General features: G+C 53.0%; 8 protein-coding genes across 8 annotated transcripts; 4 read left to right on the forward strand and 4 right to left on the reverse strand.

Annotated features, from left to right (window-relative positions):
* Positions 1-1,338: 1,338 nt before the first annotated feature.
* BJY04DRAFT_206806 (Alpha/Beta hydrolase protein) lies at positions 1,339-3,118 on the forward strand (the record flags this gene model as incomplete). The annotated part of the gene is made up of 3 exons (XM_073713763.1): positions 1,339-1,614; positions 1,670-2,071; positions 2,126-3,118. The coding sequence occupies 3 exons, from the start codon at positions 1,339-1,341 to the stop codon at positions 3,116-3,118; spliced, it is 1,671 nt and encodes a 556-aa protein (XP_073572739.1).
* On the reverse strand, positions 2,894-4,332 carry BJY04DRAFT_36597 (uncharacterized protein). The gene has a single exon (XM_073720212.1). The coding sequence runs from the start codon at positions 4,215-4,217 to the stop codon at positions 3,180-3,182; it is 1,038 nt and encodes a 345-aa protein (XP_073572740.1). The 5' UTR covers positions 4,218-4,332; the 3' UTR covers positions 2,894-3,179.
* A 562-nt stretch (positions 4,333-4,894) lies between these two features.
* BJY04DRAFT_186331 (cobalamin-independent methionine synthase II family protein) lies at positions 4,895-7,053 on the forward strand. Its single transcript, XM_073710886.1, has 4 exons — positions 4,895-5,465; positions 5,516-5,739; positions 5,835-6,251; positions 6,314-7,053. The coding sequence occupies exons 2-4, from the start codon at positions 5,526-5,528 to the stop codon at positions 6,883-6,885; spliced, it is 1,203 nt and encodes a 400-aa protein (XP_073572741.1). The 5' UTR covers positions 4,895-5,465; positions 5,516-5,525; the 3' UTR covers positions 6,886-7,053.
* Positions 7,054-7,258: 205 nt separating this feature from the next.
* Positions 7,259-8,746, reverse strand: BJY04DRAFT_186334 (ADP-ribosylation factor family protein). Its single transcript, XM_073710887.1, has 4 exons — positions 8,295-8,746; positions 7,937-8,242; positions 7,779-7,891; positions 7,259-7,730 (listed from the first exon to the last, which is right to left on the reverse strand). The coding sequence occupies exons 1-4, from the start codon at positions 8,386-8,388 to the stop codon at positions 7,686-7,688; spliced, it is 558 nt and encodes a 185-aa protein (XP_073572742.1). The 5' UTR covers positions 8,389-8,746; the 3' UTR covers positions 7,259-7,685.
* Positions 8,747-9,348: 602 nt separating this feature from the next.
* On the forward strand, positions 9,349-11,572 carry ccg9 (putative trehalose synthase (Ccg-9); the record flags this gene model as incomplete). Its single annotated transcript, XM_073713764.1, has 4 exons — positions 9,349-9,450; positions 9,497-9,909; positions 9,956-10,806; positions 10,857-11,572. The coding sequence occupies 4 exons, from the start codon at positions 9,349-9,351 to the stop codon at positions 11,570-11,572; spliced, it is 2,082 nt and encodes a 693-aa protein (XP_073572743.1).
* A 249-nt stretch (positions 11,573-11,821) lies between these two features.
* On the reverse strand, positions 11,822-12,517 carry BJY04DRAFT_217014 (dynactin subunit 5; the record flags this gene model as incomplete). The annotated part of the gene is made up of 1 exon (XM_073715920.1): positions 11,822-12,517. One exon carries the CDS (start codon positions 12,515-12,517, stop codon positions 11,822-11,824), a length of 696 nt encoding a protein of 231 aa, XP_073572744.1.
* A 365-nt stretch (positions 12,518-12,882) lies between these two features.
* Positions 12,883-17,000, reverse strand: BJY04DRAFT_226943 (peroxidase/cytochrome P450 family protein; the record flags this gene model as incomplete). The annotated part of the gene is made up of 11 exons (XM_073718524.1): positions 16,310-17,000; positions 16,148-16,245; positions 15,861-16,102; positions 15,468-15,813; positions 15,255-15,420; positions 14,957-15,209; positions 14,567-14,910; positions 14,035-14,522; positions 13,333-13,984; positions 13,006-13,285; positions 12,883-12,953 (listed from the first exon to the last, which is right to left on the reverse strand). Exons 1-11 carry the CDS (start codon positions 16,730-16,732, stop codon positions 12,883-12,885), a joined length of 3,363 nt encoding a protein of 1,120 aa, XP_073572745.1. The 5' UTR covers positions 16,733-17,000.
* Positions 17,001-19,842: 2,842 nt separating this feature from the next.
* BJY04DRAFT_36666 (T6SS phospholipase effector Tle1-like catalytic domain-containing protein) lies at positions 19,843-22,246 on the forward strand. Its single transcript, XM_073720213.1, has 2 exons — positions 19,843-20,272; positions 20,326-22,246. Exons 1-2 carry the CDS (start codon positions 20,153-20,155, stop codon positions 22,156-22,158), a joined length of 1,953 nt encoding a protein of 650 aa, XP_073572746.1. The 5' UTR covers positions 19,843-20,152; the 3' UTR covers positions 22,159-22,246.
* Positions 22,247-22,363: the final 117 nt, after the last annotated feature.

The raw sequence follows: 22,363 nt of genomic DNA on the forward strand, positions 1-22,363 counted from the left end.
TTGAGCGGCTCCATGGTGTCGTCAACTTCGCGCTTTTGAAGGGCGCTCGACGAGGCTAATTTATCGACACAGCCACTGAGCATGTGACCCTGGCTGCATACGGCTGCATACCAGACATCAGCTATTCGTCGGTGGGTGGTGGTCACTGTAGCCAATCCATGAAAGCTAGGCAGAACTTGCTGGCCCAGCCTCAACACAAAGCTGCGAAGGTGACGCGTGTGTTGTTTTCACTGGAGCTCTCAGCCCCGGCAAGTCAAGACAGGCGCTTCGATGGCTAGCACTCTCTATCTCTTCGTATATCTCACGAGACCATCCCAGGAACCTTGAGTGATACCGAGAGGGATGTGAAAGGGCAGATGGGCCTTCGGAAAGCGGCAAGGTGATCCATTGTAAAAGAGGGCCATCTCCACGGCCACTTCCTGTATAGTGGCCAAGATCGCATAGCGGTCCCGAAGAAACACAAATGTAATGAAGGCAAAGGACGAAAGGAGAGAGAAGTGAGAGTTTACCTCACGAGTGTAGGTGTCCGTGGGGGGAATCGCGATGTGCTAGATCACGTGCTCCCCACCATCCACCGTAGTTAAGGCACTAGGTACCTCCATTAGGTACATTTCGTCCCTTTCCGCTACTTCTTGAGATTATGACGGAATTCATGTCCCATGTCCTTTTGTACGGCGATCCTACATGTCGTTCTTCACACTTGAACCTGATATTCCCTTTATACAGGACCTTCTCTGAGGTCATGGGACTAGATGGCTAATCGATCTCAATCCTGCACAGCTTTGGCGATACCAGAATACCCCAAGGCTAAAATCTCCACGCCGATTCGCGACTGAGGGACGATCCTACGAGAATCAAATTGACCGCTTGCGCCGGCGGCACGGCTAAATGGTATATAAAGCAATCGGCGTTCGGAGCCCAACACCGATCGGCAATGGAGGAAGGATCCTAGCTCAAGGAGCTAAAGCGAAAAGCCTCTCTTGGTGTTCACTGATTCGATCAACGGTTATTCAAGAGTTTGGCGTCGGGCGATGCCCCCGATCCCCGTCTATTGCCTGAGTCGCGTCTTGCCCCGGATTCGACCCCTTCCGGGGTTGCGGGGCTCCTTACCCCAACTTTGCAGGTTGCTATTGGTATGGCACCTTGCTTCGGGTGTGACTAGCAGAGATTCTCGTGCTTACTGACTCGCAGCATTCTTTCGCATCATGGCATGGCAAATGATGGAATCCTGCAGACTCGGGGGAGTATAAATATCTCCGAAGCTCCTCCGACTTCTCCATGGGCGTGTCGTTCTACCCCACAAGAATCCCTCTTCACGATCTTTGACCTCAAATCTAGATGCGAACCTTTATCACAGCTCTTCTTGCTTTGTCGGTTGGGGTCTCTGCCACTCCAGCTGGCAAAGGTCACTCCAAGGCACCCAGAGCACACGTCAAGAACGGTACGTACGAGGGAATCTACTCGCCTGAATATGACCAGGAATTCTTCCTGGGTGTTCCATTTGCGCAGCCTCCTGTCGACGACTTGAGGTTCCGGCTACCACAGTCTCTCAACTCGACATGGAAGGGTACAAAAGACGCAAAGGATTACTCCCTTCTCTGCGTTGGATACGGCGTAAGTCCATCCCTCTCAGGGAGCTACGGCAGACCTGAAAGCTGACTACGTCCAGCTGGACCAAACATTCTACAACCAATCTGAAGACTGTCTTTATCTAAACGTAATCCGCCCAGCAGGGTACGAAAACACCAACCTCCCCGTCGGCTTCTGGATCCACGGTGGAGGCTTCGCCAACGGCGGCGGTGGCGACCAGCGATACAACCTCTCTTTCATCGTTGAGCAGTCCGTCAAAATTGGAAAACCGATCATCGGTGTCTCTATTAACTACCGGCTCAGTCTCTGGGGATTCTTGCACTCGAACGAAGTTGTCGGCGAGGGCGTCACAAACCTTGGTCTGCGCGACCAGCGCCTCGCATTGCACTGGGTGCAGGAGAATATTCGCGCTTTTGGAGGCGATGCGAACAAGGTTACAATCTTTGGAGAGTCTGCCGGTGCGGCCTCTGTTGGGTTCCAGGTAAGACACAATCAGCCCCTCTTCAAGGACACCCAGCTAACAAAACTCCTAAAGCTCACGGCATACAACGGCCGGGACGACGCCCTCTTCCGCGGCGCAATCCTCCAATCCGGCAACCCGATCTTCTACGGTGCGGAAAACGGCACGCAGCGCTCCCAGCCAGGCTTCGAAGCCATCGTCTCGGCAGTAGGGTGCTCCGACTCCTGGAACAGACTGCAATGTCTTCGCGAAGTCCCTTTTCTCACGCTCAACGCGACGATGAACGGCACCCTTGAAACAGGTAGCTTTGGCCCCACGATCGATGGGGACTTTGTACGTACGTACCGCAGCCAGCAACTAAGGAACGGCCAGTTCGTGAAAGTCCCGATTATTACCGGTGCAAATAGCGACGAGGGCGCCTCGATGGGCCCGCAGGGGATCAATACGACAGAGGACTTCAAGGCGACTTTATCCGCTCTCCTGCCTGAATCGTTCCAGGATGCAATTCTGGAAGCGTATCCGGACGATCTATCCGTCAATGTCGTCGCAAGCCTCGGCGATCAACGGCCCGCACCACCTTACGGCGCGCAATTCCGGCGTTCTGCCTCGTTCTGGGGCGATTATCAGTTCATTGCTTCTCGACGTGAAACAGCGAAAACTTGGGCGTCACATGGAGTTCCCGCGTATGCGTACCGCTTCAATGCTATCCCCGCTGGTGTACCCCCCGAGGTTGGCGCCGGCCATTACAAGGAGATTGGGTTTATGTTCAACAATCTTGACGGTGTCGGCTACAGACCTGATATCCTGCCGTTTGAGGGGAAGGGTCAGAATTATATTGATCTTGCGGCGCTGATGAGCTCTTCCTGGGTGAGCTTTATCCATGGGCTTGATCCTAATGGGTTCGAGAGGAGGGATGCTGCGGTTCCGGAATGGCCGAAGTATGATGTGAATGACCCGAAGGACTTTGTCTTCGATGCGAACGTTACAAGTTTTGTTGAGGCTGATACGTATAGGGCTGAGGGAATGAGGTTGATTAATGATAATGCGTTGGGGGTTTTGCATCGCTAGCGCTGGGGCCAATATATAGTTAGCCCTACATATCTCAATTAAACTACCTAGGTACTTGAAATCAAGCTACATCATCAAGAACAACGACCATCTTCCCACCCGCCTCATTCCTCTCCATAACCGCATGCGCCTCTCTGATGCCTTCCTCCCCAAATCTCCACACCCTTGCCGGCTCCGCCTTGATCTTCCCCTGCGCAACCAAATCCACAATCTCATTCAACGGCACATCACTCAGCGGGAACTCCTCATTCCCAAATACGAAGCTCCCAAAGAAACTAAAATGCACGCCGCTCGCCATCTGCAACAGCGGATTAAAGTCCGGAACGGGATCAAGACCTCCTAGAAAACCAGCAAGACACACTCTACCCCCGCGCCGGACGATATTCAGCGAGTCAAGAATCGTGCTGTTTCCAATGAGGTCCAGGACAGCATCAAATTTCGTTTCCTTGCTTGTCATAATATCCTTCGAGAGAGCCGGATGTTCAGTAAGAACCTCCTCAACACCCAGATCCTTCAACGCCGCAACCCGCTCCGGAGAAAGATTCCTCGTGGTAGCAACAACCCTAACCCCCCGCGCAACAGCAAGATTAATCGCTGCGCGCCCAAACGCCGACGTCCCGCCTCTCACAAGCACCCTCTCTCCAGACTTCAACTCAAGATTCCGGAAAAGACAAGTCCAAGCCGTCGCATAACTCTCCGGCAACACGCCCAGCTGCGCCCAGCTCAACTCCCTCGCCTTTTCTCCAAGAGGTACAACATTCTCGACCCTCGCAACCGTAAACTCCGCATAGCTTCCGCTCCTGGTCCTTCCCAGCCCACCCATGAGACTGGCGACGGGCGTGCCGATTTCGAATTCATGGGAGGGACATGCGGCGACGGTTCCGACGCATTCGATTCCGGAGATGGGGGTCCATTCGGCCCATTCGCCTTTGCGCATGTGGAGTTCTGCGTGGTTGAGGCCGAAGGCGTGGATTTTTATGAGGATCTCGCCTTGGCCGGGGGTAGGGAGGGGGCTTGTAATTTGGGTTAGAACGCTGGGGGGGCCGAAGTTAGGAATTGTGAGGGCGGACATGGATTCTGGGAGAGGGTTGGTCGCCATGGTTATTTGAGGTAGGAGTGTTGGCGATTGTGATTCAAAATTGACAAGGTGGGAAAAGTGATTTGTGGTATTTTCTGTGCTTTATGTCTACGTACGACGGTGATGCTTTTATAGCCTCCAGGTGTTGCTAACTTGTGTCTGTACGACTTAACTCGGGTCTTCGGCATCGTATGGTAGTGGTTGCAAACATGCTGTATGGTGGTGGTGAGCTGTAGGATTAGTAACTGCATGGTTTGCAGCGTATGTATACGAGACTAGCTGGACTTCGATTGGATATGCAGCCAAAGACCCCGGGGTAATGAATGCATGATCGAGTCATCCAGAATTGCCTTTCTGGTTGGGCGAATTGACCTATCACAAAGCTCGATGGAGAGTTTGGGTTGTATGACATGTTTGCATGCTGACACAAGCTTTCTCGTTAATTGTGTAAGCCATAAGCCATAAGCCATAATCTGGGGTAGAATGTTATAAAAAGTGTAGTTCCGTCAAAATCGGTGAAGCTCAACTTGTCAGTATTTCTATGCTTGTCCTTTATAGTCCGGCACTCCAAGCTGGCCGGGAAAACCCCAGGCGGGGAAATGAGCTTGGCATCGATTGAATGTGATACTCGTTCTTTCACCTCGTGTGTCTCGGGGATTTTGTGAGTGGTCATATGATTTCATATTCTCCGGATGCCAGTAAGAGCTCCATCCTCAAGATAATGCTGTATCACAGCTGATGCTCGAAGCACGGCATGCTCTCACTCACGGCAATGAGGCTTAACGGGTGCCGGCATCAGCCCCACATGCTGCAACCTTTTTCTTCTCGTGAGGTCAACTTCTCCTCAACCTCAATATCATCGCCAGCATCTCGATGTACGAGACGACCTGTTCCACGAGTCTGACATCACACACCTTAACAGACAGCCTTATAGACCACCAGCCAAGCATCCTGGCGTCTCAGAAACCCGTATGTTTCGTCCGGCGCGCGATGATACCGAATGTGGAGAGACAATGTGGTGGGGCAGCAGCTCAAGCAAAATTGGGTCAATGAGGAGCCCGACAATTCCAACAAAAGTCAAGCAACAACTGGAGAACCACTGACTGTTACGTCCGGAGTCGGAGCTGCTGAGTCGTTCGCTTGTCCATCGCACTCGGCAGGCTCCATGGCTCGACTACCGACGGCGGACGCTGGGTTTCTGCCCCTCACTCTGTCCTCTCTCTCCTCCCGCCCCCTCCTTTCTCTTCTTCACTCTCATCGTTGTTTCTGGTGAGTTAACTTGCAATTCCTGCTGGAATCAGTTCTGACCTCGAAAACAGAGTAATCATTATGTCTCTCCACCGCTGCCCACCCTTCCGCGTCGAGCACCTCGGCTCCCTCCTCCGAACGGACGAGCTGCTCAAGGTCAAAACCGCCTTTGAGAAAGGCGAGGCCACCCAGGCCGACCTCGAGGCCGTCGAGAAGAAGGATATCAAGGATGTCGTTGCTTTGCAGAAGGAGCTCGGCTACCCTGCTCTCTCAGACGGAGAGTACTGCCGACACAGTATGTTGAAGAATCTCAGAATTCAATCCCCGCTCCTGCTTACCCCTCCTATTTATACGTAAGAGCTGCATGACTAACGAGAACCTTGCGGACAGTGTTCTGGGGTTCCTTCTTCCCCGGCCTTGAAGGCTTCGAGGAGGTCTCCGACCCCGACCCAGAGGTCTTCCGCCCTTACGCCCCTGACGTAGCTGCTTTCCTGGAAGCCGGCCACAAGCCCGGTGAGAGCGTTTTCTGCACTGGCAAGATCAAGCACGTTGGCAGCACCTACGTCGACCAGTTCAAGTACCTTGCTTCCTTGGTCAAGCCCGAGGAGGTCAAGAACCTGAAGCTTACCCTCGCGGCTCCCAACTGGTACCACCTTCGTTACAAGGATGGCTACGCCTTCCCCAAGGACGTGTACGCCAACGTCGATGAGTACTTCGCCGACATCGCCAAGGCCTACCAGGATGAGCTGAAGATCCTCTACGATGCCGGCTGCCGCAACGTGCAGTTCGACGACCCCAACCTTGCTTGTATATCTCCCCTTCACCCACCTCAAGAATAGAAAGAAGAAAAAAATAACTAACAAAACCAGACTTCTGCTCCGACAAAATGCTCTCCGGCTGGGAAGCCGACAAACTCAACACGCTAACCGCAGACGAAACCTTCGAAAAATACATCAAGCTCTACAACGACTCCCTCTCCACCCGCCCCTCAGACTTCCACATCGGCGTGCACCTCTGCCGCGGCAACTTCGTCGGCTCGCGCCACTTCTCCGAAGGCGGCTACGACCGCATCGCCACAAAGCTCTTCCGCGAACTCAACGTCGACACATACTACCTGGAATACGACACCCCGCGCGCCGGCGGCTTCGAGCCCCTGAAGGAGCTCCCGCGCAACAAGGCCGTTATCCTCGGTATTGTCACCTCCAAGTTCCCCGAGCTCGAGGACAAGGAGGAGATGAAGAAGAGGGTGCTTGATGCGGCGAAGTTCATTGCCGAGGGCAATGGGGTTACTCTGGAGCAGGCGCTGGATCAGGTGGGTGTTAGCCCGCAGTGTGGCTTTGCGAGTCACCGGGAGGGGAATGCGATTGATCGCGACGGCATGATTAAGAAGTTGAAGCTGGTCAGGGAGATTGCGGATGAGATTTGGCCGGGGCAGCAGTAAATCCTTCCCTTTCCATCAGGTTTTCTTGGTTGGAGGGGAGGGGGTGGATTGGAATGAATGAATTGTATATAGTCTACTTAACTTACCTATTGTGATGTGATGATGATGAAGCTGGGAGCTCAACCTTCCACAGTTATGAATGTGAAACAAATGCAAAAGTGATACCTTACCTTATTGGTTATATTCCGAGTGTTATAGTTTCTTTGTTGTCCCGGGCGTCCGAGCTTAAGCTTGAGCTTGAGCTTGGGCTTAAACTAATCGATGTCGGAGAATAAGGTGCGTGCGTGCACTAGCTGTGTAACTATTGCGTATCCATCTAGATAATTCTCCGAGTTATCCTTGTACAAGACTACTACGTAGGTCTAATACCCTGGTAAATGTCATATGTAGTCAATTCATCTATCGCTATCACTACCTGGATTCCACCGCCGACAATTCTCCCCTCCCTCTACAAACAAAAACGAACCGCAAACAAACGAAAGAAAAACTAGTGAAGATTAAAAAGGGTATTTTGGACAAGCCCAAAGGAACAGTGGGATATCATAAGAATAAAATAAAAAAGGGGTGAGGATAACATGGACACTTGAAGGGAAAGCAAACGACAAGAGGCAAACGTAATGCAATGAGGCAGTAAGTAACATAGGAAAGAAGAAAGAATCCAAAGGCTGCGTCTTCTGTCATCAACGGACATCTAACAGGGTATGAGTATGAGTTGGATGGCCAGCTTGGATGGGTCAAATGTCAAATGTCAAATGGGCGTCGATTGGTGTTATACATGGGTTGGGTTCGGAGGTCGTGGATCATTTCGCGGGTTGTTGCGTCTTGACGTTGTTTGAGAGCCATGCCTGGTGTCGTTAGTGTGAGAAAAGGTGGTTACGATGATGGTGACTTACGAGTCCTTCAAAGATACCGGTACCCTCGGTCGCAACGCTAGGCGCAACGTACCACACCTTGTCCTTGAGCTTATGCAGTTGCAGCGCGCTGATGATCTCGTCGGGGCTCAGATCTGGGAGAGTTAGCGACGCGATTAGAGCGGCAAAGAGTTACGTACGTCCTTGAACATCCTGCTTGTTCGCAAACACCAACAACAGCGCATCCTTCATTTCGCGATCATTGATGATCTTGTGTAGTTCCGACCGGGCCTCCTCCAGACGAGCGGTATCGCTCGAGTCAACAACGAAGATCAGCCCCTGAGTGCCAGAGTAGTAATGTCTCCAGAGCGGTCGGATCTTGTCCTGGCCACCAACATCCCACACGTTGAATTTCACATTCTTATAGGTGACGCTCTCGACGTTGAAGCCGACGGTGGGGATTGTGGTGACGTCCTGGTTGGTGAGTTTGAGTTTGTACAGAATTGCTTTTTCCTCAGTCAGTTCAGTCGACAGTCTGGAGCTGGATTCAGGACGTACTGGTCTTTCCGGCGGCATCGAGACCCAGCATGAGGATTCGCATCTCCTTCGTGCCGAAGATCTTGCCCATGATCTTGGAGACAGAGCCACCCATCTTGCTATCACGCGACTGCGGGGGTAGGAGTGTAGAGAGTAGTTGAAGCTCGAGGTCGTAGGTGCAGCTTTGTTGATGAAAGCAACAGGAACGAGGGAGAAACGGCGATGCAAGGAGATTGCAGTATTGGAACTAGGTAAGGAGACTATTGACCCGAGTTAGCGAACGTGGCCCTTGTTCCGGCGCTGGCACATGGGAATTGGTGGCGGAACTTGGAGAACTCACCGACTGGGCGATAACGAGGAATGAGTAGAGGTGAGACTCGAGGTAGTCGCAAGAGATATGAGAATCAATTCAATTGAAGAGCAGCGACATCGAAATAATTCGGGGTCTCAGTCAGATCCACCGTCTGGTCCCTTGGAGGATCAGGCCTGAAGGTGAAATGGGCGACTCCGTAAAAGGGGCTGGCGATGCTGACTCAGCTCCCCCACGATCACAGCCAAGCCGTCGAGCGTTTCATCTCCGCATCAGTTGCGTTTCACCTGTCTAGCACTCTGAAGTCCTTCTACTCTCAATAACGATGGCATGATCGTTGGGTCAAAGGTACTTCCACTATTACTCCGTACTGTCTGCTCCCTCCAGACTCTCATCTCGACTCCTGCGCCCTCCATCATGGACCACTCTCCTCGTGCCCCCATGTCTGATCACACTCCTTACTACATGCCTACACCGGCAGCTACCATGAACAATGAACTCGAACAACAATCAGAGCTTGCATAACATTTATTCTCCATCTCCACTGCATTGTATACTTCCACATTTGGGAGCAAGTAAGCACAGCCGACATTGCTTCAGCGCTACGTCATGGCATCCAGTGGTGAGGTCACCCCATACATCCGCGGTTCCGACGGCGTACCTCAACCTATATTTCGCAATGAAATCGCCCCTGGCTCGTGAGATCCCATCGACAGTTTAGGTTTCAGTTCATAGACACACACACATACGATATTAGACTACAACATGCCCGACGGTACAGCACCGAATCGCCGGGTCTCGCTGCAGCAGCGACGCCGTCTATCTACAGAGTCCTCCCCCAATTCATGGGGTGCAGCTACAGCCGGAGTATGCGGATCTTTCTTTACCTGCAGGCAAATACTGATCTATCTAGACCATCTATGGCGGTCTTTCAGTAGTCTTTGAGCATGACAAGATCATCTTCGCCGTCGCCATCCGCGATACGACATACCTGGTAGACTTCGCGCAAGAGGAACTACCGCTGCAAAATGAGAAGCCGCTGGATCAGCATATCGGCGATTACATTCTGGGGCATCTGTACGACTGGTGTAATAAACATTTAGAGAAGGTCATTGGCCTGGCTATCCCGGAACAGCTGGTTGAGAAAGTTCCAAAGCTCCCTTCTCGGCTGTGGTCGGAGCTTGATATAATCCCACTAGTGCTGTCGGAAGATAGCAGACTTGGTCTCGGTGGCGATGGGATTCGCTCGGAGTTGCACAAGTCCAAGGATTGGGAGTTGAAGACGTTAGACGAGCAAGCGGAGTCGATGGCAAGGAAATGCGTGCGGTATGTTGGATGTCTCTCTTGAGGTGCTTCTGACTGACGAACATAGACTCTTCGGCCCAGAAGGCATTCCTCTGCTACAGGTCGGCCTATCCGGCCTCGTCCAAGTCGACACAGACTTCCACGTGAAATTGACCAACAGAGATGACTACGAAAAGTCCGTAAATGAGAACACCTGGAAGGCCATTGAGTACTACGCCAACGATCTCAAGAAGCGAAAGATCAAGTTTGCGTTCTTCAGCGCCACACCACAAGGCGGAGGCGTCGCCCTCATGAGGCACGCAATGGTGCGATTCGCGCACTCCATAGACACGGACATGAGATGGTACGTTCCCAAACCACGACCTGGTGTTTTCCGCGTCACCAAGACAAACCACAACATCCTGCAAGGTGTCTCCGCCCCAGAGGAGCGCCTCAGCGAAGAGTCCTGGGACTGTGTGACACACTGGATCCACGAAAACGCGGACAGATACTGGCTGCGTAAAGGCGGCCCTCTAGTGCACCCGTCAGAAGGCGGCGCCGATGTGATCGTGATCGACGACCCGCAAATGCCTGCGCTCATTCCCCTTGCCAAGAAGATCGCTCCAGATCGTCCGGTCGTCTTCCGCAGCCATATCCAGATCCGCAGTGATCTCATCGAGCAGGAAGGAAGCCCACAAGCCGAATGCTGGGGACGCATGTGGGAGAGCATCAAAGACGCAGATGTCTTCGTCAGTCATCCCGTCCGGTCGTTCGTTCCTCATACCGTTCCGCTCGAGAAGGTCGGCTACATGCCAGCATCCACAGACTGGCTCGACGGACTGAACAAAACAATGCGAGACGAAGATACAGCCTACTACGGCCGAATCTTCAACTCCTTTGCCCGAAACTCCGGCATGCCCGTCATCGACTACCCAGCAGGTGAGCTCACTGCCCCCTCTCAATCCAAGCATTGAAACTAATCTATCCAGATGAATACATCGTCCAAATCGCCCGCTTCGACCCCTCAAAAGGCATCCCAGACGTAGTCGAATCCTACGAAAAATTCTTTAAACGCCTCCAAGCAGACTTCCCCGACCGCCAACCCCCAAAGCTGCTGATCTGCGGCCACGGCTCCGTCGACGACCCCGACGGATCCATAATCTACGACTCTGTCGTCAGCCACATCGAGACCGAGATCCCACATATGGCCGACCACATCTCGATCGTACGCCTGGGCCCCTCAGACCAAGTCCTCAACGCCCTGATGTCGAAAGCAAAAGTCGCCCTGCAACTCTCCACGCGCGAAGGATTCGAAGTCAAAGTCTCCGAGGCAATCCACAAGGGCCGACCCATCATCGCCACCCGGGCTGGTGGAATCCCGCTGCAAGTCATCGATAAAGGGAATGGCTTCCTTGTTGACGTGGGCGATACAGATGCCGTCGCGCAGCATCTGTATGACCTGGTTACGGATAATGAGCTCTGGGAGAAAATGCATAAGTTTGCGCTGGCGCATGTGTGTGATGAGGTTAGTACGGTGGGCAACTGCTTGAATTGGTTGTATCTCGCGAGTGTGCTTTCGAAGGGGGAGAAGATTCGGCCGAATGAGAGGTGGATCAATGATATGGCGAGGGAGGAGGCGGGGATTCCGTATCAGGAGGGGGAGAATCGGTTGAAGAGGGCGTTGGAGGTTAAGAAGATGGGGTAGGGGTAGTCCTTTCAGCCTTTTTTCCTTTGTAATTATGTACTGTGCTCATGTTAAATTGCATATGTGTGAGATATTCTTGACTCTGCTCATTAATATATAATTCACCATCTCATCTATGCATACCTAGTATTTCTCCTCTCATCTCTCATTCTCCAATGCAATTCAATCCAAATGTAAACAAAAGGGGTATAAAACTAAAGTAAAAGCCAAAACCCATCCACCCCAACCCCACCTAGTAAAACAACACCATCAAGTCCTCAAAACACTCCTATACCTCTCCCTCGCCAACCCCCCCTCCACCCCCTCAACCGCATACGCAATCCCCACCTCCCCGACAACCCTCCCCGGCTGCCCGCCCACAACACAATGACTCGGAACCACCATGCCAGGCGGCACAACCGCCCCATCGAGAATCTGACACCGCTCCTTCAGAATCGCCAGAGACCCAATAACCACATCCTTCCCGATCGTCACGTAATCCTCCACCCTCGCCGCCTCAACAACGCTCCTCTCACCAATAAAGACATAGCTCCCAATATGCAGGGTCGAGTAGGTATGGATATTATTTCTCAGCCGCGAGGGCGGGCGGAGGATCGCGGCGCGCGAGATGAATGTGTAGCGGCCGATGGAGATGGCGATGTTGCTGTTTGCTTGTTGGGATTGTTTGGTGCTAGAGCTTGTGCCCGTGGTTGTGGATGCGCCTTCGGCGTCGGGTTTCGAGGAAGAGGCTTGCGTCTGTGTGGGGTCTGCTGAAGACGGGGTGGTATTCCGGAATAGGTCGCCGCGGATGACGGCGTCGGCCATGATGACGGATTTCCCGGCGAGGGCGATGTGTTGCGTTCCGTGGATTTGGGAGCGGCGGGAGACGATGTTGCCTGTGTCCTGTTTTCGGGTGAGTGGGTTTGGTTCAGTGGGTTTTTGAGGGGTTGGAGGTGGTGGAGGCATTGTTGCTTGTGGTGTTGATGTGTTGTGTTGTGGAGGAAGTGGGAGTGGGCACGTACGGTCTCGATATATTCGCCTTTGGCGGCTTTGGGAGGCATTTTGGCAGATAGGAGAGTGAGACTGAGAAAGGTGTCTTTGTTGGATTGAGGGGATGTGGATGGTCAGGTTTGGGAGGAGAGAGGCCGGCGATAAGATGGAACTCAAAGGCGGTGAGAGTGGATCATCTGCTATCAACTCTAGTCTCTACGGAAGGTCCCTGAATCAACAGCACTAAGCCTAAACAGTACATTGCTATATATTAAGTTGTAGATATTCGTGTGTACAAAAAGCAAATAGATATCTCAGCAATAACACATTACACGTTACGATCAAGCCAGTTGACCAGAGGTGAGCTGCTTTTTCAGCTTGGGGGCTTCTCCGTCATAGTGGATGCGGTAGGCTGAGAAGATAGGTTAGTACTATGGAAATCGCTTGGATAGTGAAGAACTTACTGGTTGGGAAGTGGGAGAAAGCGCCGTGGTCCTCGCGCAGGTACGCGGTGTAGCCGGCAGGGCGAACGACCTTCTTCAGGACACCCTGAGCACCAGGGGCGGGGCGCAGGTTGTCCAGACGGGCAACGGTGCGCACGAGGGTAGTGACCGCGGTGAGAGTGGCGTCCTTGCCGAGGCCGATCTGGGAGCCGACGCCGTAGTTGAGGTAGGACTCGTCTGGTCGGTCGAGGCGCACCTCGTCAGGGTTGGGGAAGATTGTGGGGTCGCGGTTTGCTTGAGTCTAGCAATTGTTAGTCGGGAAAAGTCTTTTGTAAGATGTGCACTTACAGAGCCAATGAAGATCTCGTCACCAGGCTGGACGTTCACGTCGACGTCGCCCTCCTTGAAGTGCTGAATAGCCCCAGCCTTGCGGAAGGCACCGGAGCCACCGTTCAGCCGGATGGCCTCAAGAACGTAGCGCGTGAGCTTCGCATCGGACTCAGGGGTGTCCTGCTTGGCGAGGAGGTTGATCTCAGGCAGGTACTGCTTGCCCTCGGTGATGTAGTAGTCGATGACACGAGTGAACATCTCGGCCTGGCCGTGAACCAACTCCACAGCGGTCGGCAAAATCTGTCCCCAGGTGATGTCGGAAGCGCTGAGGCCACTCTCGACAAGAGCCTTGATGAGCTGGTCTCCGATCTCCCTCAGAGCGTTGTGATCGTCGCGGAAGTTGTCGATAACCCTCGAGAAGAATCCAGGAGAGCTGACGGACTTGACGTGGCTCTCAACGCTGCTGCCAAGCTGCTGAGAAACAGCATCGGCAGCCCTGCGGAGAGGGTAAGACTTGCTGGGGTCATCGTCAAAGAAGATGGCAGTGTAGATAACAGCAAGAGCCTTGAAAATCTCCTGGTCGTTGAAGACGCCCTTGGTGTTTTGCTTGCTCTTGAGAGGGAGCGAGAAGAGCTTTGAAGCGAAGCGAGCCGGGACAATGTTACCAACACTGACATTGTTAGTAGGGAACTACCTAGCTTCGAGAATGGAGGTACTTACTCCTTCACAATGTCGACTTGCTTCCTTCCAGCAAGGTTGGTGGACTTCTCGGCAAGCAGTTCCAGGGTGGTGTTTTCGTAGAACTCCTTGATGCTCTTTTTCAATTCCTCACTAGCGGCAGTCTTCTTCCAGGCCTCCTCACCACCCTTGCCAGCGTGGATGCGAGTGGCATTGGCCCAGATGGCGGGGAAGTCCTTCTGCTGATCCAAGACAAGCTTGATATTCGCGTAAGAGGTCAAATTAGCACGAGGAGGCTGGAACTGAGGCTTGTCCCATGAGTAGTCGGCCTCTCGTCCAAGGTCCTTCATGATGACTTTGTTCTCGCTGGGGATGGTCATGGGGTAGTGGGCATAGATGGAGTCGGGCTTGAACCAGTTGGGGAACGCGCGGGTGGCGAGCTTGTAGAACACGCAGCCCTGGTTAATGTTCAGGTCGTAGCGAACCTCGTTGTAGCCCCAGTTGGTCAAGTTCCTGGCGTTGTAGTCAACCTGCAAACGTTAGAGATGATTCATATGCCGAAAGTTCGACTTACAGTGTAGTGTCTGTCACCACGGACGAGAGCAACAGCGTCGGACAGAACGGCACGGGAGATGGTGTAGGTTGGAGCGATACCGACACCGGGAACCATGGGCTCCTTGGCCTCTTCCGAAACAATACCAGGGTACAGCTCGACATAATCGGGGTGGCCGTACAAGCTGCGCAGCGTCTCGGCAACGTCAGGGTCGGAGTTGATCTCCTCGAACGTCTCGTAGTTCTTCAGGCCGAAGAACTTGCGGAACTCGTTGAGAGAACCAACTTGCCACTTGCGGCCCTGCTCGATACCAAGAACCTCGACTGCCTTCAACACCTTGGGCACGTTTCGCGCACCGAACGAACCTAAGATTGTGAGCGACTTTTTTTTCACTGTCAGAGTCCAACATACCAGCAACGTCCTCAATAGCTAGAGTCAAGATGTTGACAAGCTCCTCATCCTTGAAGGTACCATCTTCCTGACGCTTCAGGCCGGCAAAGGTTCGCTGGGAGGGATCTTTGGGAAGGCTAGCTCCGTACTTTCCAAGACCCATAAGAAGCTCCTGAGTAGAAATCTCCGCACCAGGCTTGCCGATAAGCTCTTCGTAAACCTGTTCGGTCCATTTCTCGTCGTTGTAACTGATAGCCGAGTGCCAACGGTAGGCCTGCTGAAGTTAGCTCTGCTGTGGGAAATTGGTGCAGCTACTGACCAGGTTGAATTCTACTGAACACTGGTTTCCAAGGCCAGAGGGAGTAGAGTCACCCTCCACTTGAGCTCGGGGATCCAAGCACCAGGTGCTGTTCACTCTGTTCAGGTTGACAATGGTGCGCAAGTAATCGTACAGAGTGATGTTAATGAAGAGACCACAGGTGACGCTAGAGATGATCAGCATAAGCTCATTGCAGTATAGGAAGATACGTACAGTCGTCCGGTCTGGAACAGGTCCTCGTCATACTGAGCCCAAGCCTTCTCGGCCTTGTCCTCAGGGAGGTCTGGGCTAGGCTTGGTGAAGCGGCCGTTTTCATTGATGGCTGCAAGCTCTTCAACGACGTAGTTGTGGAATCTGTTCAGCATGACCAAGAGAACACAGCAAGCTGCAGGGAAAGCCTGCAGTCGAGGCTCAGAGAAAGCATCGGGCTTCAACTTTCCATCTTTGTGAGTGCGAACAAGGTCCTGCTCCTCCTTCACGTCACCGTACAGAATAGCGAGATCGAGGTAAGCGGAAGTCTTGTTCTTGGTGTGGTCTCGGTAATCAGTTTGGAAAATGTCTACAGAATGTCAGTCATGTGCCTGTTTTGAGCTTGGATATGCTCACCGTGAATGATCAGAGACGCCCAGTCGAAGAACAGACTTGAAACCTTGTTCGGGTGGGGGGTGAACTTCTGGCGAGCGAACAGGGTGTCAAAAACCAAGCCCGCATCAGGCAGACCTCCCGGCTGAACTGTCAAAGGCGCAATGGAGCGCGAGTAGGCTGTGTTGGCAGCTCCTAGCCAAGGGAGGGTAGGATTGTTGTTCGAGCCGTCAGCGGAGCGGTAGGCGTAGTCTGGGCCCATGTACCTGGTCCAATTAGCAATGCACACTTTTCGCGCGCATTCGACTCACGAGAGGGGAGGGTGCGGGAGCGAGCCCCAGAGCTCGTCAAGGAACGTGTTTGTCAAGTCGACGCGAAGCTTTGAATTTGAGGGAAGACTGCTGACAATCTGCGATTTGGTCAGGGACCGATACACGCCGCGATGTATTTGCGCAAAGCTCTAACGGACTTACCTGGATAATACGCTCCATAATCATGGTCTTGTCATCCGTGAGCTCTCCATTGATCTTGGTCTTGATGACATCCTTGAGCGAGGAAAAGTCCTTGAATCCCAGGGATCGCAAGTCGTTGAACAACCCCGATGGGTGCTCTTTGTCAAGGTAAGCAGCCTCTCCGCCCTGGTGTGGGATCGGGCGCGACGAGGCATGAAGGACTTGCGCATGCTTCTCGAACACGGCGGGAATGTCTTCGCTTTCAGCGCTGTGGCCGCTGTCTGAAGAAGATCTGCGGGGAGCAGGCGGCTTCGACTGGCGCTTGGTGCTGTTGTTGGTCGGGGCAGTGCCGTTGGCAGTCGAGCCATTGGCTTTCGACTCGCGGTCGGCCTTTTCGGCCTTCTCGGCCTTGGACTTCTTGAAAGTGGAAAATCTTCGCAACATGATGGGTATCGCAATGGAAGGACAAAAAACAGACGTGGAAAGGGGAGAGTCGACTCGTGGGGGGGCGGCTGTTTTAAAATGCGGAGCGGCGAAGGAAAAAGAAATAATTAACTATAAAACCAAGACTAGGAATGACGATTAGGTCGGAAGTGTCTCCACGTGTATTGGCACAGTTCAGACTCAGAGCAGTATTTGAAGGGTTACACCGCGCTCTAGGGGAATCCTGTTGTCTAGACCCGAATGCGATCGCGTATAAGACCAAATCTGGCTGTCGAAGCTGGAAGGAAAGCAGAAGCACTTTGTCTCTACGTGGTAAACGCGCACGCATGGGCATCGGCCGAACATTTATGACATTATGCTTATGATTTAGAGGATGCTGATAGGCGCTCTGCTGTGGCGGCATCGATATGCGATGCGCTCGAAGTTCACACCGTCTTGCACTCGGCACCAGGATTGCACAATGCCGAGTCGAAGAAGAAGAGTGGAGACTCAAGCAAAGGGGCAATCATCAGAGTCCGATTTGTTTGAGTCCCTTGAGTTTAGTGGTTCACAGGATCAGAGCTGGAGCTCTGGAGGAGTTGCCCTCGGATACCGCAAAAGTCGACCAGCCATAGGACGACGAGTGGACGGGAGGTTCTCCGCACGTCAAAGCTCCAAACCACCAAACAGACTGGCAAAAGGGCTAAGAAAACTTATTGAACGAGTCTGTGTGGGTAGATGGACGCGAGCATCCACTCATTTCAGCTGATCTCGACCGCCGAGTCAGTAGGCTGCGTGTTCCGCCAGCCACAAAAAGATACAAGAGCCCTCAGTCTCAGTCTTGTGCATGTTACCATAATTTGTGATGCAGTGGAGCTGGAAGCGAAGGTCTGCGCCGACAGGATGAACATTAATTCCTAGAGAGGAAGGCCATACGGAGGTCACAGGCCCAGAAAGTGAGATTTGAGGTAAGGATCTCGATTGCCAAATCCAAGGGACGATCAGTTCTCCACCTCGCTCGTCAAGTCTCCATGGCGGCATGGCCCAAGCTTCCGTCGGAGGCCAAGCTCAGAGACAGGTTGTGAAGAATCATTGTTCGGTTCTTCACAAATTGAGGATGACGCGCTCTGAGGTTGACGATTCTTCTGATGATTTCCCTGAATCGCTGGCGCTCGACGAAGGAGGGACAGATGACTCAAAAGGAGAAAGGTAGGAATGCGACCGTGGCACGAAAGGATCTTCTGAAGCGGCGACGCTCGGAGCTGAACCCTGATGCAGTGGGCGGGATAATCGGGATTGGATGAGAGGAGCTGCAGGAGAGAAAGCACAAGGGTACCCCGCTGTGATGTTGCTGCAAGTTGCAACTGGTTACTGCAGGCCTGCAAGAGATCCAAGTGGGCATTTACGAGATTTACCCACGCGTTCAGCCAGAGATCAGCATCATTTTACGTACTCCATCAGAAGGAGTGAGTCGTGACTGGCGCTGGAGTCATCGATCAGCATTAGTTATGGTAGCGGGAGTATCGCTAGGAGAGAATGAGATCGACGTAGGCGAACAGAGGTCAGGATTATTGTCGGAGGTGCAGAGAGCCAGAGAGTCAGAGACTGGGAAGGAAGTCGGTGGCTGAAAGTCCCAGAGCTGACCGAAATCACGGGACCTGCGATTGGTCGACCGCGCGGAGGAGGAAATTGATCCCGATGGCTGGGAGATCTCTTTCCACCCACTCACTCACCTCCCCTGTGTCTCGCCAATTTGGTCCGAAGAGCCGTTTTGCTGTGGTTGATTTCGAAAGTGGCTGCAGGCGCCTTTGCTACTTCATACCGTAAGATTCTTATTGTTTGATTGAGAATTCAGGAAGACTCCTCCTCGCCGACCAGTTTGCCAGAGCATCCCGCTGATTCCCGCATCGTGGACCATGATCCATCAGTTCGATCCATGGGTTAATGATCGGCTCCTTCCGAGTCCATCGCGCCGTCACAAATCGCGCTAGGACCTGGTTCCATCACGCTAGGTTCCCTGGCTGACGAACTAGTCGGCTAGCCCCTCCGCCAGGATGAAACTCGGAATTATGCTGGGTATCATAGGCCAACCATCCTTTGGAAGCGAACTTTGATGGTTGACAATCTGTCACTGATGTCAGATACACACATGGGAAAAGTATCTCCACGCATTATTCTGGGCGTGGACGGGCTTGACCTCCTTGTGCCTCCCTTGCTTTCGACCTCAAGGGCTTGATTGGCCCCTATTTAGCTGGTTCCCCTTGGCCATTTACTGTACGGCGTACGCAGGTCAAAACTTGGTCATTTGCCGGCACTACGGCATGCGTTCTCGTCTAATAGTCTCGCATCCTGCATAAGTACGGAGTACGGCACCGTGGAGGGAACCCAGTCCCACTTGGCATGAAACGAGCAAGATCATTTGTCAGATTGTCTCCATGCTCAATATTCACACGGCCTGTTGATTCTTAATCTTGATGCGGATGGAGAAAGTGCAGGGGAAATCGAGACGATGGCCCGCGCCTTTGGGAATTGTTCTGTTCGTCAAGGCCGTCAAAGGGCGATGGTTGGTCGCAGCGATACCCCACTCGATGGAAACCACGATGCCGATCGCTTAGCCGCTTGAAAACTTAGCTGAACTTTTGAAGACACCAGAGTCACAGAGTGGGCTATGGTGAACCATCTCCTTGAGGCTTGCATGCCTTTCCATGATAAGACATCAGAAATGACGTCCAACTCCAACTCACCTGCAGGCGGAAGTAACCTTTGGCCACTGCATAGCATCATACTCGTCGAAAACCGGATAAGAAAAGTCAAATGCATGCCACATGTGGCTTCACGGGGCCGATAGAGGAATGTAGTGGGGAGTCGCAAGGAGAATTCCTCGCGGGATACGGGCCCATCCTGCGCTAAACAATGTCGCTAGTGGAATGGCCGCTCTTACCGCAGCTGACAATCGGCGGGTGTGAGGGAAGATCTGGTTAATGCACGAAAATAATGTCGGAATTGTTTTTTTCCAGCTTGAGTCGTGCGTTTGTGCTCAGTCCCATGCTGGATATTTTCCAGTGAGGTGGGCCAGTCAGGCCAACAATTACTTCCACGCTGAAAGATCCGTGAGACTCGACTGCCTGCCCACCCCTTCCCAGCCGGCCAGGACCGACAGGGCTGCAGGAACTAGGATGCTCAAACCAGGAAGGCTTAACACCATCGTGCACATTCTGATTCTCTGATTCGAGAGAATTGTGGTGCGAGGAGGCCTTCGTGCATATCCTGTGCTGCCTTTCCCCGCCAGGTATCCTCATACAAGTAGCCATCAAACCCCAAGACCAACTTACATATCTTGGCTCCTTACATCCCGGCCCTAGCTGTCATTTCTTATCACTCCTCTTTTTCTGCCGCAACTTTCAAAAAGTGACAGCTCCGAGCTGGCAGCATCCACCTGCCATGGACGCCGCATCGTTTGGGCCGGCCCGGCCCACCAAACAGTTTGTGCTCTGCTTCGACGGTACGGGGAACAAGTTCGCTGGCGATGAGTCGGACAGCAATGTCTTGAAAATCTTTCGGGTGCGTAAGCAGAAGTACTCTCGGCGATGAGACGGCTGACCTTCTCGTCTTAGATGCTCGATCGCAGCAAGCCACATCAGTTCCATTACTACCAGCCCGGCATTGGAACGTACGTAACGAGCAATTCTCTCTCCCACACGAGTCGCTTCCAGCGCATACGGTCGGCGTATCAAAAGGCCAAGGACTCCGCGGTCGGGTCTTCTTTCGACGAACATGTGATGGGCGGGTACAAATTCCTCATGAGGTTCTACAACCCTGGCGATGAGATCTTCTTCATCGGCTTTAGTCGCGGAGCTTACATCGCGCGCTTCTTGTCGGAGATGCTAGACTTTGTCGGCTTGCTCGAAGCAGGGAACGAAGAACTGACGCGCTTCGCGTGGAAGACATTCGCAAAATGGCAGCAGCGGGGAGGCGACAGCGACGAAGATAAAGAGGAAAAGAAGAAGCTCTTTCGGTATATGAAAGCTTTCCGTGAAACATTCAGCCGACCGGTCACTAGGATCCGATTCATGGGCTTGTTCGATACCGTCAACAGTGTCCCGAGATTCGAGTCCGCATGGATGCAACGAAGTAAGTTCCCATACACAGCTCGAAGTTCCGCCAGAGTCATCCGTCATGCTGTCGGGATCGACGAGCGCCGGGCCAAGTTCCGACAAGACTTGATTTCCGAAATCAAGCCTTCGAAGAAGAAGCATTATCATCACCACCACGAATGGGCGCAGCAGCATCTACATCGTCACCACAGCCGCCAATCCAAGGAAAGGCCGGCCAGTAAAGCCGACAACGTGCCGCAGCTTGTCCTCAACGACGACCAAGACGTCGACGAGAAGGATGACGGCGAAGGCACTGCGCCTAAAGACGAGGAGGAAAGAGGATCTGTCTATCGAAGCGCCCATACTTCTCGTGAAAGTATCCACTCGGGGAATCGGTACCGTCCTACCTCGCCAGCGGCGTCTCCGAACCGAAGAAAGCGCAGTCTTGCCGTGCCGATAGCAACCGCATCTACAGAGGATTTAAACTCCATCCGAAGCGGGAACTCGGGGATCTCGCTCCAAGTACCGACCGAACGCCACATCGTGGACGACGATGACGACGATCAAGAACAAGACATCCAGGAGGTCTGGTTTCCGGGCGGACATGCAGATATCGGCGGAGGATGGACACTGGGTGAAGGCGAGGAGTTTGCGTTGAGCCACGCGCCGCTGGTTTGGATGGTCCAGGAGGCTCTAGCTGCTGGGCTCGAATTCGACCCTCAAAAGATGAAGCAATTTGAGTGCTTAGAAGAGTTCGAAGGAGACTACAGTCCTATCCGGGAGAATGTCAAATGGCAGAAGAGCTGGTGTGAGGATCCGGCGCACGAGCAGGAGCACGACCACCACGGCCAAAACGGAACACACAAGGAAACAGATGTGGCCAGAACTACAAATGTTGAATCTAAGCAACCATCAAGCTCGAGCCAGCGCTTCAAAGCCGCCTTGTTCGCATCCAGCACAGAAGGCCTCGTGCACGACTGTCTATCGTTTGGCAACGGCCTGCCACCCCTTTCTGTTATCACATGGAAATTGATGGAGTATCTGCCGTTCCGCCGCATGGATCTGCGGGAGGATGGATCGTGGGAACCGATCCGATGGCCACTACCCTGTGGAGAAACACGCGATATCCCGAACGAGGCTCTGATCCATGTGTCTGCAATTCGGCGCATGAAGAAGGATCCCAAGTACCGCCCAGGAAATTTGATTCTTGGGGGCGGAGGACGTGGAGTGCGATTCGCTCCGGAGGAACGGGGGATGGGCACATGGGTCGTCAAGGACCACGAGGGCGATCCAGTGCGGGAGATTTATGTGCGGGAGAGTGTTGCGAAGATGTGCAAGGATGAGCACAACTAATTTCCGATTCCTTTCTTCGTTGTATTTCAGATATCTTGGTGGATCTTGGGCCCGATTTTGCCACATCTTGGATTGTTCTTCAGCTTGGTAGCTTGAAACCGCTAATCGAACTAATTTTGTTTTCTAAATTCGGAGTATCTAGACTCCTAGAGTAAGAAGGATGATGCCTGAAAAACTAGTTCGGTCCATCAATAGACAGCTGCAA

Source organism: Aspergillus karnatakaensis (genome assembly GCF_047715665.1).
Source record: "Aspergillus karnatakaensis strain CBS 102800 unplaced genomic scaffold BJY04scaffold_17, whole genome shotgun sequence".
Lineage (NCBI taxonomy): Eukaryota > Fungi > Ascomycota > Eurotiomycetes > Eurotiales > Aspergillaceae > Aspergillus > Aspergillus karnatakaensis.